Below are 13,995 nucleotides of genomic sequence, written 5' to 3'. Positions count from 1 at the left end.
TGGTTGTCATAGTAATGAAGTTGGTGTCAAAACAGTCAGTAACAGCAGGTGGCGTTCTGTTTTGGGAGCACAAGCGAAGGTGTGCTGTGACAGATATTCAGAAGGCAGAATGAGCTTTTTGTTGCCTGGTTGAGCTCCCCACGTGTGTGTGTGTGTGTGTGTGTGTGTGTGTGTGTGTGTGTGTGTGCTTGAGTCAGGTTGAAAACTGTTCTCTCTCTCTTTCACTCTGTTAACTGAGTCAACAATTTCCTTGCTGCATCAGACAGTTGGTTTTCATCCCAACACAGACTGCAGCACATCTGTCAGCTGACAGAGAAGACAAACACTTTAATACTTCCTGTTTCAAATGAGACCACAAAGATGCTCTCCATTTAAATCCAAGAATCTGCTCAATGCTGCAATGTTTCATTTTGGTTCAGTTAAAGCAGTTGGAGAAAATTTGCTGCAGTGATGTCCACCTGATCTGTGACTTCATTGTTTCACTTGCACTGGTTTTCCTGCTCAGCTATCCCTATTTTATTCATGCAGCAGCTCATGTCTCTGCTGCATAAAATCCACCTGAATGTACAGGAGTTACTGTTTTTCTCAATAGCTAACTCAAAATCAGTACTCTCTGGTGCAAAATAATTCATTATTTGGTTTTTGTATATTTTTCCAATAAAGCCAAATAGTTTTTTGTTTCTTTCACCCCTTCTGGCCAAAGTTTTAGAAGGACAAATCTTGTTTAAGTTAGTATTGTGTATGTTTAACTTTGCATGCTACTTACGTCACTCATAGTTTTCATTTTCAGCTCCATGTTTTTATTGTCGCTAGTAGAGAAGCTTCTTAGCAGTTCAAAATAATTTTCATTTATCTTATGTATTTCAACCAGTTTATCCACTGTCAGGTTGTTTGCTGCTGGGTGAAATTGGTTGCAAAAAACGTACTATTGACTTGGTCACTGTCATTTGTTTGCAAGGAGATGACAGCATGTCTGCTACTACTCAACAACTAATTATTAAGCAGCTGTGAAACTGAAGAGTTCCCATTCAAAGTAAAATTTATGCCTTACCACTTCAACAAATAAGGCTTTTAGTTTGAAGCTGAACAGCCTCTGGTTTCTTCCAGTTGGTGGTTAGTTAGCAGAAAAGTTGACTGCTTCAGTGCAGCTAATGCTAGAGTACAGGTAAATGCAACAAGCTAACGAGCAACCAAGTAAACACAAAGAGTACCCTCGTTCCAACTGATTTCACAGAGCAATAGCCAGCACCCTCTAACATCTTCACCTCGTTTTTCAACTAGCCAAGGATCGCACATTTTTCTCTGGCAGCAATCTCTAGGCCTGTGTGACTGAGGTCTTATATTAAAGATATCACCTTTCACTGACATCATACAGTTCAGCAAGTAGAAAAACTGTTTACACCACTCTGAAGCGGGAGTTTCTAGATCATCACCATTCAGCAATACTTCTACATACACTGACATCATCATTGGACGCTTTGGTTATTTTTTGCATGTGAGCATGAAACATACATTATGTGAAAAAGAACATTTTAGTACTGTCGAGAGAAGTGGGGCAGAGAGAGATTGAAGTCCCCCTGACTTTCCCCTGTCACCACATCTGAGAGGTGGCAAAAGGTTTCAACATCCAGCCTTTTCTGTTAAAAATGATCAGAGTGCTAAAATATTATTATTCTCAATCAAAGATAAATCAAAATAAAGATGTAGAAAAGATAACAAATATTGTTTAGTACTGATCAGAATAGAATCAGGTATGTTAAAATTAAGTACGTTTAAGTTTAACCCATATAGTAAATAAAAAAATATGGTTTATGAAATTACACTCATAACAGGCTGCACTGTGAGGCTCTACAGAAAAGGCCTGCAGAAAACTATCTATTATAACAGCCAGAATAATTAGCTCTTCTAAAAAAATTCTTCCTAGGGTCTCTTTTATTCTTCGGATGGACCTTGAGGGCATGGTAGCGCACTTAACACTTTTTCCTCCTATCCTGACTCTACAGCCAAAACTGTGAGGATCAGAAGAATTTGATTTGTCACTGAACAGAGTGAGACAGGGGACATTAATGACAGTTACTACAGTAATCATAATACTTACTCATAATGCATAATACAAACACTTTAATTTAGTGTTGAATTAGATTAATGCGAGCCTTCTTGGCTTCTCATTGGTTTGTGCAGTACAGCCAATAAATGACAAAATATCAAATCACATTCTTTCTGTATTTAACACAATACATTAATCTCTGAATTGGGAATGATTGTGAGCTGGATGAGCTACTAGATCACTGAAATTAAACGTCCATTTTTAATATAAACTTTGTGTAAATGTAATCCTTGGAATTATTATAGGTCACTAAAAGCACCAACTGTTTCATAGTTTCTTTGCACCGCAGTTGAGCATTATTAGGAGGTCGATGTCTTGGTCATTGTACTGCCTCTTTGAGTCTCATTCTCAGCCAGTTCTTCCTCCTGTTTTATCCACAGATGTACATCCAGACGGCGACACTGACGGTGTCTCTGAGCCTCAGTGCTTCTGTCTCTCTGGGCATGCTCTATATGCCAAAGGTGTACATCATCATCTTCCACCCCGAGCGGAACGTCCCCAAACGTAAACGCAGCTTCAAGGCCATCGTCACCGCTGCCACTATGACCAGCAAGCTGTCACACCTGGCAGCTGAGCGGCCCAACGGCGAAGTGAAGACTGAGCTTTGTGAGGGTATGGAAGCTAGTGGTAAGTGTGACCAGGAGATGTTTGATAGCTGGCATTAAAAGACCAGGAGGAGACAGGGAACAAGATGATCTAGTTAAACATTATCCTTTAAATTATGGTAAAAGTATTATTGTTAGAATCAGTTAGAACGGACAGATGTGCAAGAAAATATATATTTTGTTGATGAGGTGATGTCAGAGGCAGAACGAGTTTTTTTCTTCTCTTCAGTAATAAGCATTTAACATGAAGTGGCTGGAGTTTATTTAGACGTCACCTGAGCTTGGATTTGAAGCCAAAACTGCTTATAGCTCAGAGTTACACTTCGAAGCTACTTCTTAGTCCATCAGCAGAAAATCATGAGACGTCAGATTGTTTACTCATTCGAGATGTGCTGACTGAATTGCTCTTCTTTCTTTAACAAGCAGGAGCTTCCACATCACTTTTAATTTCTCTACCTTCTGATGTTCTTATCCTGTAAGAACATCAGAAGGCTGATGTTCTTACAGGATAAAAGAGGTCTTCTTTTCTGCTGCAGCAGTAATAAACATTCAATTTTCCAAGAGAAATAAGAATTAAGGTGGTATACAGAATATAATAATCAGTCATTTTTTGGTCTCAGTAGAATCCAAGAATTATGTTAGAATTATTCAAATCATAATCTTACCATATAGGTATATACAGCGGAACTGTGGCTAAAGAAGATTGATGAAACCATAAGAGACAAAAAAAAAATACCAATAGAAAAGAGTTGTCTGTTGCTGTTCTAATATCTCAACTTATAAACCTGCTGTTTTCTATCCTCTTGTTAGTGCCACCTCCAAAAACGACCTATGTGAGCTACACCAACCATGCGATGTGAAGATATAACGACTTTGGCACAAAGACCTTTTGGGACATTTAATATGCACATTTTTGTCAGATTTTGAGGAAAGGACACCACCACAGGCTATGACAGAAACGAGGTACTCTGAACAATTTCAAGATCAGAGGGAGTCTGTGGAGTTTTTTTTTGTTTGTTTGTTTTTTTCTGTTTACAGACAGCAGGGAACAGACCTCAGCGGAGCAAAAAGCCTAAAAATAAAGTAAAATCCATCTGAAAAATATTAAGGAAACAAGAAGATGGTAACTGGAGACTCAAGCAAAATTTTTGTTTAAATACATTTTTTAAAAATCTTCTGAAAGAAATTGTGGGGACTAACTGTGTTTGTTGCTATTCTAATTGTATGTTGACAACAAAAACAACTTAATAGTGGTTGTGAAAATTCTGATTTTGTCTGATGTTGTGTGTCCATTGACGTGCATTTTGAGATGATACTGTCACTGTTTTTGACTAACTGGTTGGCAGGTTTTGGTTGTGATATGATTAAATGCCATGGTTTAACTAACGCATGCACTTTTTATACAAAGGCTCTATTTATAATAAAAAAATGTTTCTCAAGTCGTAGCCATTCTTTGTTCTATTTGAAGGGGGAAGTCTGAAAAAGAATAAATGGACAAAATTAAAACTTTTCATTTCATAATGACTGTGGCAACTTTTTGATTTCCCATTTATTTCAAACTGGCGTTGTCATCTCAATGACAAAAAGTTTATGTTATGGAAACACTGCTGATCCCTAAGTGCAAGGCTTCAGGAGTGCATTTTCTTAATGTTCTTGATAGAGGGTGGGTTGATTTCTTATGTCAACATGCAACCTGGTGTTAGGGAAATGCTATTGAATAAAATAAGTGTATATTAAGGTGGTCGTAGATTCAAAAGTGAATCCAATTAATGTCCTAAACATCTCTTTCTAAAGACCAATAGGGCCAATTTGTTAGCAAAAGAAAGAGTCTTTAAAGTGGACATGCAAGGTTAATTTGAAACATGGAACCCTACTCTACAGTCTTCTTCATTTACATTTGGGCTTCAATTCTCCTCCCTTTTAATATGAAGTAATCCACTCAGTAAGAAGTAGTGATATAAGAAATTCTTAACCAAAGCATGTGAATAAGGTCTCCAAAAAGTATGGCATCTCTTCTCTGGAGGCTTCTTTTCGGTCTGTCACACACACGTCAACCTATTTTCCCTAAAGACCTGCTGATGGATGTTAGGATTCCTAACACGGTTCAGTAAGAAATTTTGTTATGTTTGTGTTGTGACATATATGGTAATCTGAATGTATAAAGTGTTTGTATGTGCTTGGGAAAAATACTTTTATTGCATAAAATAGTGCTCACCATATCTTATGGACATCTGCTCTGCCAGCTGATTGTGCCACTGAGTCTGTTGACCTGTCCCAACAAGGAAAAATCAACACTCTCAACTTAAACAGACTCTTCTCAACACAAACCTCATTTATAAAGTGCTCTAAAAACCTGGGCATTACAGCAAACAGGTGGATTCTCTTTTTTCAGTGTGGCTAGCCAGTAAAAGTTTTTATTTACGAAATTACATACAATCACACCTCTCCAGGTCTCACTGCCCCATTGCCCACCTGACCATTAAAGCCAGGGACTCCAAGAAGGCTGGATACAGTGTAAACCACAGTCACAACCTGTTTGCGGCCCAAAGGAGCAAGTGAACAACCCTGTTGATGAAAACTTTAATGTGCAGGCAGCAAGCCTCCTGCAAGTAGTGGGCCTACATGCACTCATTATTTGTCAAAATTGTTACAGATATTTTTCTATTGTTTATAACAGATAAAAAAAATTCCACCAGTTAGCAAGCTCAATTGCTAAGGTTTAGCGTAATCTTTCATACTGGAAATGCTGCATCTCGTTAGTTAAATTTATATATATTTCCAGCAATGCAGTGCTCTATTAATAGTAGTAATAGTATAGTGGATATTCTGTCAGGGTTAAAAAAAACTGCATTGATTTGCCTTTTCTGACATTAAAGTTGGGTCCATATTTATACCATACTGATACTGGGGCCTCTCACAGAAGCCTTGTTGTTGTTTCAGTGTTGTGCTCCCAAAGATAAAAAGAGTAGTGCTTCCACAAGACATTAGAAAAAAGTTAACTAATCTCAGTTTAATCAATTTATGCTGTCTTCTAGTAACAAAGACCAGCTGGTAGTCCTCAGTATTTACACGGAGAACGTATGAAATCATTCATTCTAGTGAATATGAGTTAAGTAAAGTTGCTCATGCAGATCACTGAAATGGTTCCTGTCTGCAACACCTGCTGGGCATTTGTCCAGAGACTCACTAGAAGAAGGTCATGTAAAGGAGAGTTCTCCATTAGCAAGAGAGAATAACTTTCATGTGATATACAATAGAGGAAATGTGAGAAATCAGCCAACACCACAAGATCCACAAAAGATTTAAAAAACTACTATATTTTAGTAGGAACGAAACAGTAACTTTATCTACACTGGATTTGACCTTCAACATCTTAACAACCTGGCAGGAAATTCAGCACAGTGTGCATCTCAATACAAAAAACACAGTCAGTGGGATCAATACATTCTGTGCAATCAGAGAGGGGGGAATCAATGCAAGCTGCTGGAGAGAACTCCTCGTGCATGTAATGAATATTTCTGCATGTACTGGCAGGAAAAAGGAACAAGTAGAGTCTGAGTGATGAAGCATCCAGACTACTTTCCCCGGACGTCTCTCATTTCTTGTATTTGCAGCCAACTGAAAGAACAGAACTACAATGAATATAATACTGAAGATGAAACAGCTCAGCTAAATTTCTATACAGGTTCTGTTTTAATATTTCCTGTTTGACCAGGTTCGGCTGCTCACACGTACTTTAGAGATTGTATTTCCTGCTTTGAGATATTCATATTCAGTTCATTTAACAAAGAACTACAGTTTGTCTTTAACCTACCACATACTTAACATAACAAGATGCAGTAATGGTTAAGTTGCAGCTGGTTTGGAACCGGTAACTGCAACTTACTGCTCTCACCATCTTTTCTATTTGGAACTATTTGAGGTGGCTGTAGCTCAGGAGGGTTAGCAGGCCATCTACTAACCGAAGGGTTGGTGGTGAGTGCTCAGGCAGTGTGAGGAAGGTTACTTTTAAAATGTATTCCACTACAGATTACAGAATACATTCCCCAAAATTTAGTTGTAACGTATTCCGTTAAGTTACTCAATGTGAGTAACGTATTCTGAATGCTTTGGATTACTTAATATATTGTCATGCTTTTTACAACAATATCAATGTACTGTTGCCCTGTGATTTATTCCTATTACTGAAGGCTACTGGCCACCGAGCTAACATTGCTAGCTGGTGTTCGCTGAGGTTAGCTCATAGACCGCTTTCAGAACTGCACATGATTATTTGCAGCTAGTGGGTTGTTAATGCTATCCATCATGTCTAACAGTCTGCAGTCTATGAACTAACCTCAGGTAGAATAGAAGAGGATTATATAAGAATCATTGCACTACATTTGCCATTGCACTAGGTCATTCCAAATATAATCTGAGGCAAACTCTAGCTTGCCTCAGGCAAACTATCCACTCTGGGGTCAATTGTAATTTCAAGGTACATTATGCCAGTGGACTGTTAATAATTAAGTGCCAAACAAATCTAGGGTTACCAACACCTGTGAGTGTCTTTTTCATGTCAACAATATTATACAATATTCACAATATTCATTCACTGTCTTTAGGGTTCGCTAGCTTAGCTTAATTCATAGCCAACTCGCTAGCAGCATAGCCTCTTCACCTGTCCCTTCTGTTATCTTCCTGCTCAGTGTCTAAGATGTTTAGTTACTTCTTGGCTTCCTTTAGTAATAATGGTGCTTGTAATACATATAGCCTGTGAGGCTAGTAGTAGTCATTTTATTTTGAGCTTGCAATCAGACATCGTCGTCTTAAAGCTGTATTGCAGAGAATAAAACACCTACCATCAACCTATTCATTTGTTGACTCTTTGAACACTCTCTAACATAGGCTATTGTTTACAAAGATAAACAGTCCATTGTAAGAGTGTGAGGTGGGGACATAAGTTTTAGAAAACTCTCCATTGGCAGGCAGTGCAGGAAACTTTACACACAGTGAGAGGGAGAGCAAAGCAATATCAGTAGGCAGCAGCTTTTGTGGGAATTTTATATCAACAGTCAAATAAAAAGAAAAAGAAGAAAAGCAAAAAGCAAAAGGGCTACACAAACAAAAGACCACATTGAGTCTCACTGCTGTGAGCTAAGACCAGGAAATTGAAGCTACAGTTTCCACAGGGTCACAAAAATTGGACAATAGAAGACTGGAAATAAAACATTGCCTGGTCTGTTGAGTTTTGGCAATGGTTGCAACATTTAGATGGTCGGGTCTGAACTTGGGATAAACAACATGGATGCCTTGTGCATTGTATTTACAGTTCAGTCTGTTGCAGATAGTGTATAGATGTGTGGGGTACTTTCTTGGTATAATTTGGACCCCTTTGAAATACTACATTGAAATGGTCCCTTTTAACAGAAGAAACCTCTGGCAGAACCAAGTGCAGGCAGGGGAAGCCATCTACTGTGACCACTTGGGGATGATGGGAGGATGACAGGACAAATCACACTGTGGAAGAGAGCCAGACGTTAACAATAACCTCTGACTACATGCAGAGTTGTGGGCTAACACCATATAATAAGTTAAAAAGGTGACTAAAGAAGAAACACTCAATAAACCTATTGCAGTGTAACTAAGAGAGCTTTCAGGGTCACCTGATCCACCCCTAACTATAAGCATTGTCAAAAAGGAGAGGTTTAAACCTAATTTAACACTAATGAGAAAAAAAATATAGGAGAAATATGCTGTCTCTTTATAGTCACTCAGTACACTTGCTGCCGCATTTTGGACCAACGCAGCCTTTTCGGGAAGTTTTTAGGACATCCTGAAATCTTGCCTTATTGGTTTTATGCAAAATTGTCTACCAGTCTCACCATCAGCTGGGTAAATGCTCTCAATGTACTAAATCATATTATCAAACTGGTCGTGCATGTAAGTGAAAGTGTACATCACAATAAATAATTAAAAATGTCTTCTTTGACTTGGTATTTTTTATTTTTGAATAAATGAGTCTGAACAGAGAACTTTTAAGATGTGGATTTGTCAAAGTGGAACACAGAAACCCAAAACTTCTCAGTTTTGCATTTCACATTCTTGATTTATGACTTGAGCCTGTATGGGATAAAATATGTTTTTAATTGAATCCAAAATGCCATCTTTAGTGAAATAGCAGAAGTGTCTAAAGTAACAGAAATAATCTTTTTAAGTCTCACCATCAGCAACTTTTTTAAATAGAAATGGCTTTGAAAATTAGTCTTGGAACAGAATAGAACTGAACATAATACCAGTGCAAACATGAACTGACGTATTCATACTCAGATAAGGCTGGTCACAGATCATTCACTGGTATTCTCGTCATATCAGCATGTAAATCATATTCATGATTAGCATGAGAAATCTGCCACTGGCATCACACAGGCATCTGACTTGCCTATTTATAAACATGGAAGACTACTTCAAGAAATTTTTTTAATGCATATATATGAGTGTGAAGAAAGCGGAAACACAGCTACTCATTTCTTTACATACAGACAGCAGAAAAAGACCATTCTGATCCCTCAAGTGTGTGCTGGATAAAATGGATCAGCTTAGAATCATATGTACAACTACATATGACTCCGGAGGCATTTAGCTCCATAATACTACATGTTAATAGACCTCTCTGCATTCAATCGTACCTGTTATTAATCTCTGTCTCTCTTCCACAGCATGTCTTTATCCTGTTTTCCTTCTCTCACCCCAACTGGTTGCAGCAGATGGCCGCCCCTCCCTGATCCTGTTTCTGCCGAAGGTTTCTTCCTGTTAAAAGGGAGTTTTTCCTTTCCACTGTTGCCAAAGTGCTTGCTCACAGGGTTTTTTTACAGGTTTTTTTTTCTCTCTGTATCTATTATTGTACGATCTATAAAGCGCCTTGAGGCGACTGCTGTTGTGATTTGGCGCTATATAAATATAATATAATTGAATTGAATAATTTGTATTAGACACAATTTTTGCAGTTTTGCCTCTGCACGCCACATTAAATGAATATATCATTGAAGTATAGACATTCAACTTTAATTCAAGGGGTTTACCAAACTTTGTGCATGCTTTGGAATTACAGCTAGTTACAACATAGTTTTCCTTTTTCAGACACTCAAAAGAAATTGAACAGTTGACTTAAAGACACTTTTCTGATCAGGAAGGCCAGATTAGATTTTGCCAGAAAACAACTAAAAGAGCATTTCTGAAAAATAAACATTTTGGACAGAAGAAACCAAGGTGAACTTGAACCAGAATGATTGGAAAAGAAAGTATGAAGAAGGAGAGGAATATTCCATAATTGGAAGCACATCACATCATTTGTCAAACATGGCAGAAGCAATGTTATGGTATGGGCACAGATATTGCTGCCAATGGAACTGAGCCAGTAAGTGTTTCTTGAAGTGTCTACATGTAGTCTTATACTCACTGCTCAGATTCAGCCAAATGCTGGGAAACCACACAGCACTTGACAGTGCAAATTGATAACGTTATTAATAAAAACAACCCTTATTTATTTAAAACTATGTTAGTTTGCCCACTTATTTTTGAGCCACTGAAAATGACAAACTACAAACATGGATGAGCCATGCTGTTGGCTCACCTTTATCCCTGGGACTAAATTTGAAATATTTTTAGTTTACTGACCTTTGTCTACTAGTACTTAATATTATCTAGCTCAGTGATGTCAGCTAACTGTGATCTCCATTTCAGTTTTGTTTTGTTTTTGGTGGTTTTGATCTCACTGTCTGATTTTCTAATTACCCTAGTATACAGTAATACTATAACATCCCAGCCTAATCATTGTTCATGATCACACAGTCACACACTATCTCGTCCTTTGCCTGTTTTTTGGTTGTTTGTTTTGGGTTTTTTGTAGTCTTTTAGCCTGTCTTTGTTATTTTAGGATAAGAATATTTCCACACACATATTAGTAAATTAGAGACAATGTGAGAATATATGTACTAAAATGCTGTTTAAATGAAAGCTGACCTTTTAACATGATAATAATCACACAAGCATATCACAACAAATTACATGCATTATGTAATGGCTGAGTCAAAGACTAAATTTGAAACAACGCAGAACACATTCACCATCTTGCAAACGAATACGTTTTTATGAAATGGAGATACAAAATTACATCAACTTCTAAGCTATTTTTGTTAAACAGCACAATATTTCTGACACCAAGAGTGTGGCAACTAAATCTGAAAAAAGTTGTTGTTGTTTTTTCTTTTGTGTGTGTGTGTGTGTGTGTGTGTGTGTGTGTGTGTGTGTGTGTGTTCTTATTTATATACAAGATTTATCTTATTTGGTAGGTCAAAGAGTCATCCATTTCAAGCCAATTAAATTACTGTATTGTTAAGATACCCAGCATATTATTCACAGTAAGACAAACTAAACTAAAAATTTATTTATTTGCTGAATGTGCACGACACATGCAATCACACTCACTGAGGCACACCTGCACATTCAGGAATAATAAAGCCAATACATGATGGAAACACTCTCTTGCTTTAACAGCCTCCTCTTCATCTCCCTCCCGGGCAGCGGCTATAATTAGCTCTGGCCCCCTGGGCTCCCTACAGGCATAGATGACCCATCGTTGAAGCTTGAAATTAATGAGCCACATGCTGTCCTGTTATTATTTACCATCAGCTCTGGCTGTGGAGGAAATGCTGTATTTTTCTTCATTACGGCATAGCTCCCAGGCAGCGTGCTTATTCAGAAATACACCCCGAGGACTGTGGGAGACAGAAACCTGCTCAGGAACCAAGGACACGTCAGTGCTGATAGCTGTAGGTCCTTTTCATTTTCTTTCTTTCCATCCTACCACCTGTCTGCAGACGTCATTATAGGGAGTTCAGTGCTACAAATACTGCAAATAGGTCAGGGCTCAAACTTTTCACAAACTTGAGCCCATGCTGCTCCACATGTCATCCAACAAGATGAGTTGATGAAGCAACTCGAGAAAGCCACACAACAGAGAACAAATTGCAAAGTGCTTGGAAGTAGTTCAAAGTTCAAAGAAAAAAGATTTGGTCTGAATAGAGTCTGTGTGTGAGTGGCCTGAGAAATTGAGGTTACTCAAATTGGTGAGGTGAGTGGGCAAGGGTGAGTTGTGGAGGAATAGTGTTTGAGAGGGGGTGTGGTTTAGAACAAGTTAGAACATTGTTCCTCCCTCCCCAGATTGATACCCAGCAGTCCCGCAAACTGCCATATTTGAGCACACATAAATATGAACGTTCAAGTTGGAAAAGACAACTAGTCACAATCTCTGAATGCTATTACATTTATTTTTTTTACTATGTGATCTGTGAGATCACAATATGTATGAAAATGTGAGCATGTGTTGTCTTCCTCCAGTTGAGATCTGCATCCCACTTAGCATCTTAATCTTGGGCCTACATTCAAGCTGCCAAGTGTTCTACTATGACTCCCTTAGTCCCTAAGTTAAAGTCAGTATTCCTACACCACAGATGTTTATTCAGTACAAAAGTACTGATTCAAAACACAGAAGAAAAAGAAAAATATGAATGAACCAAAGATATTATTATAATATATGTGCTGTTTCATTTGTTATAAAAAGATGCAAAAATACTTTCAAGTGACCTTCAACTGTGATAGAAATTTTCATTTAGTTTTCATTTGCAGTCCTTCCCATTCCCACAAAAGTACTTCTACAATGGTGAATTTAAATATTATCATATTATGTGTTACATTACACTAATATTCTCTTAATGAAAATCAGGACAGAAAGGAGTTTTTCCTTCCCACTGTCGACAAAGTTTCTGAGTATTATTGTTTGGTCTTTACCTTTCAATAATAAGTACCTTGAGAAGACTATTATTGTTACGGCTAATGGGGTAAGCCGTATTGAGGAATAAATGAGGAAACAAGAGCAGACACTCGCTGGGATGATAAGGAGGTTTATTGCAAAATAAAACACAAGGTGAATGTGACAAAATGGAACTAAAGATAATCTAAACTGGAAGAAACTAAACTACTAAACAGCAAACGTGAACATGAACATGAACATGAACATGAACATGAACATGAAGGAGGGTGAGCAGAGGCAGGTGAAGGTGGACAGCAGGGAGAACACACAGTAGAGACACAGACGGACCAGCGACCAGCACACGAGTTGACACTACTTAAATACACACTGAAGAACACAGGGAGATTACACACAGGTGGGGGACACAGCTGGACCTGATGAGCCTGACGAGATGGGGGGACGCAAAACTGAATACACTGACATAGGACCTGGACCTTCAAAGTAAAACAGGAAACAAGAAACAATTCACAAAGACACAGACTTGACACTGAACTAAACCTACACTAAACACAAGGGCACAAAAGCAAAACCTAAGAACTAAACTCTTAACCAGAAAATCTGAAACATAGAATTATAATATTCAAAATAGGATAACTAAAGAATCAGAACATAAACCATAATACAGAAATATACCAAAATACAAGAAACTGAAAATGCTGACCCAGATCCGTGACAATTATTTTAACTTGGCACTATATAAATAAAATTGAACTGAACTGCAAATATATGAAATGCCAGGACTGCCATAATGAATTAATTAAATACACCATTAAATAATTAACTAAATGTGGCAATAATTAATTAAAATTGGAATTAATTAATTAAATAAATAGGTATGACACATTTCATTAATTATTTAATGATACATTTATTTATTTCATTTTGGCAGTCCTGGCGCCTGGCTCTCATCTTGAATTAATTTTATCTGTCAGCCTCACCCATCAAACTCAGGGGGCGGGGTTAACACTGCCCATGCAGCTTCTCTAACATTTGATTGGTTGCCGTGCAAAATAAGTCAAAACAGGTCGATTCTAGATAATCGATTGCTTGTGTAGACTGGCTTGTGTAGCCAGGTGTCCCAGAATGCATTTCAAATCACAGGCAACAATGGTGGTGGTGTAGTTTTAAAATACCCCCTTTTCCTTCACCAACTACACTTTTAACAGTGTTTTAGCCGCGAATGTCGCGCCGTAATCTTCACATGTCTGGTCAAGTTGTCAACATAGAACATGTTTGCAAAAGTGCTCAGATGTTTTCAGAGATTTCCACATGTTGCATTCGCAGATTCTCATTTTCACCGAACGATCGTCTCTTTCCGCCTGGTCTTGTGTCTCTGTGCTTCTGTAACATAAAGAACGAGCTGACATTTTTCTCACGAAACCAGCGATCAGCTCAACAGACCCTCAGTTTACCTGCATGCATCCTCCTCCTCA

The 13,995-nt window shown here is 37.9% G+C and overlaps 1 protein-coding gene across 3 annotated transcripts in view; it reads left to right on the top strand.

The window, feature by feature from the left end:
• LOC102312819 (metabotropic glutamate receptor 8) overlaps positions 1-6,740 on the top strand; it is a 139,116-nt gene extending 132,376 nt beyond the window's left edge. For all 3 annotated transcript variants that reach the window (XM_005949909.3, XM_042215373.1, XM_005949908.3), the window contains 2 exons: positions 2,488-2,734; positions 3,523-6,740. In XM_005949909.3, coding sequence (XP_005949971.1) covers positions 2,488-2,734; positions 3,523-3,572 — 297 coding nt within the window. In that variant the 3' untranslated portion in view covers positions 3,573-6,740. The remainder of the gene's footprint in view (positions 1-2,487; positions 2,735-3,522) is intronic.
• The last annotated feature ends 7,255 nt before the right edge of the window (positions 6,741-13,995 follow it).

This window comes from Haplochromis burtoni, unplaced genomic scaffold, assembly GCF_018398535.1.
Source record: "Haplochromis burtoni strain Fernald_Lab_line unplaced genomic scaffold, NCSU_Asbu1 Contig_706, whole genome shotgun sequence".
NCBI lineage: Eukaryota > Metazoa > Chordata > Actinopteri > Cichliformes > Cichlidae > Haplochromis > Haplochromis burtoni.
The sequence above is the reverse complement of the archived record's forward strand: the minus strand, read 5'-3'. Positions and strand labels throughout refer to the sequence as shown.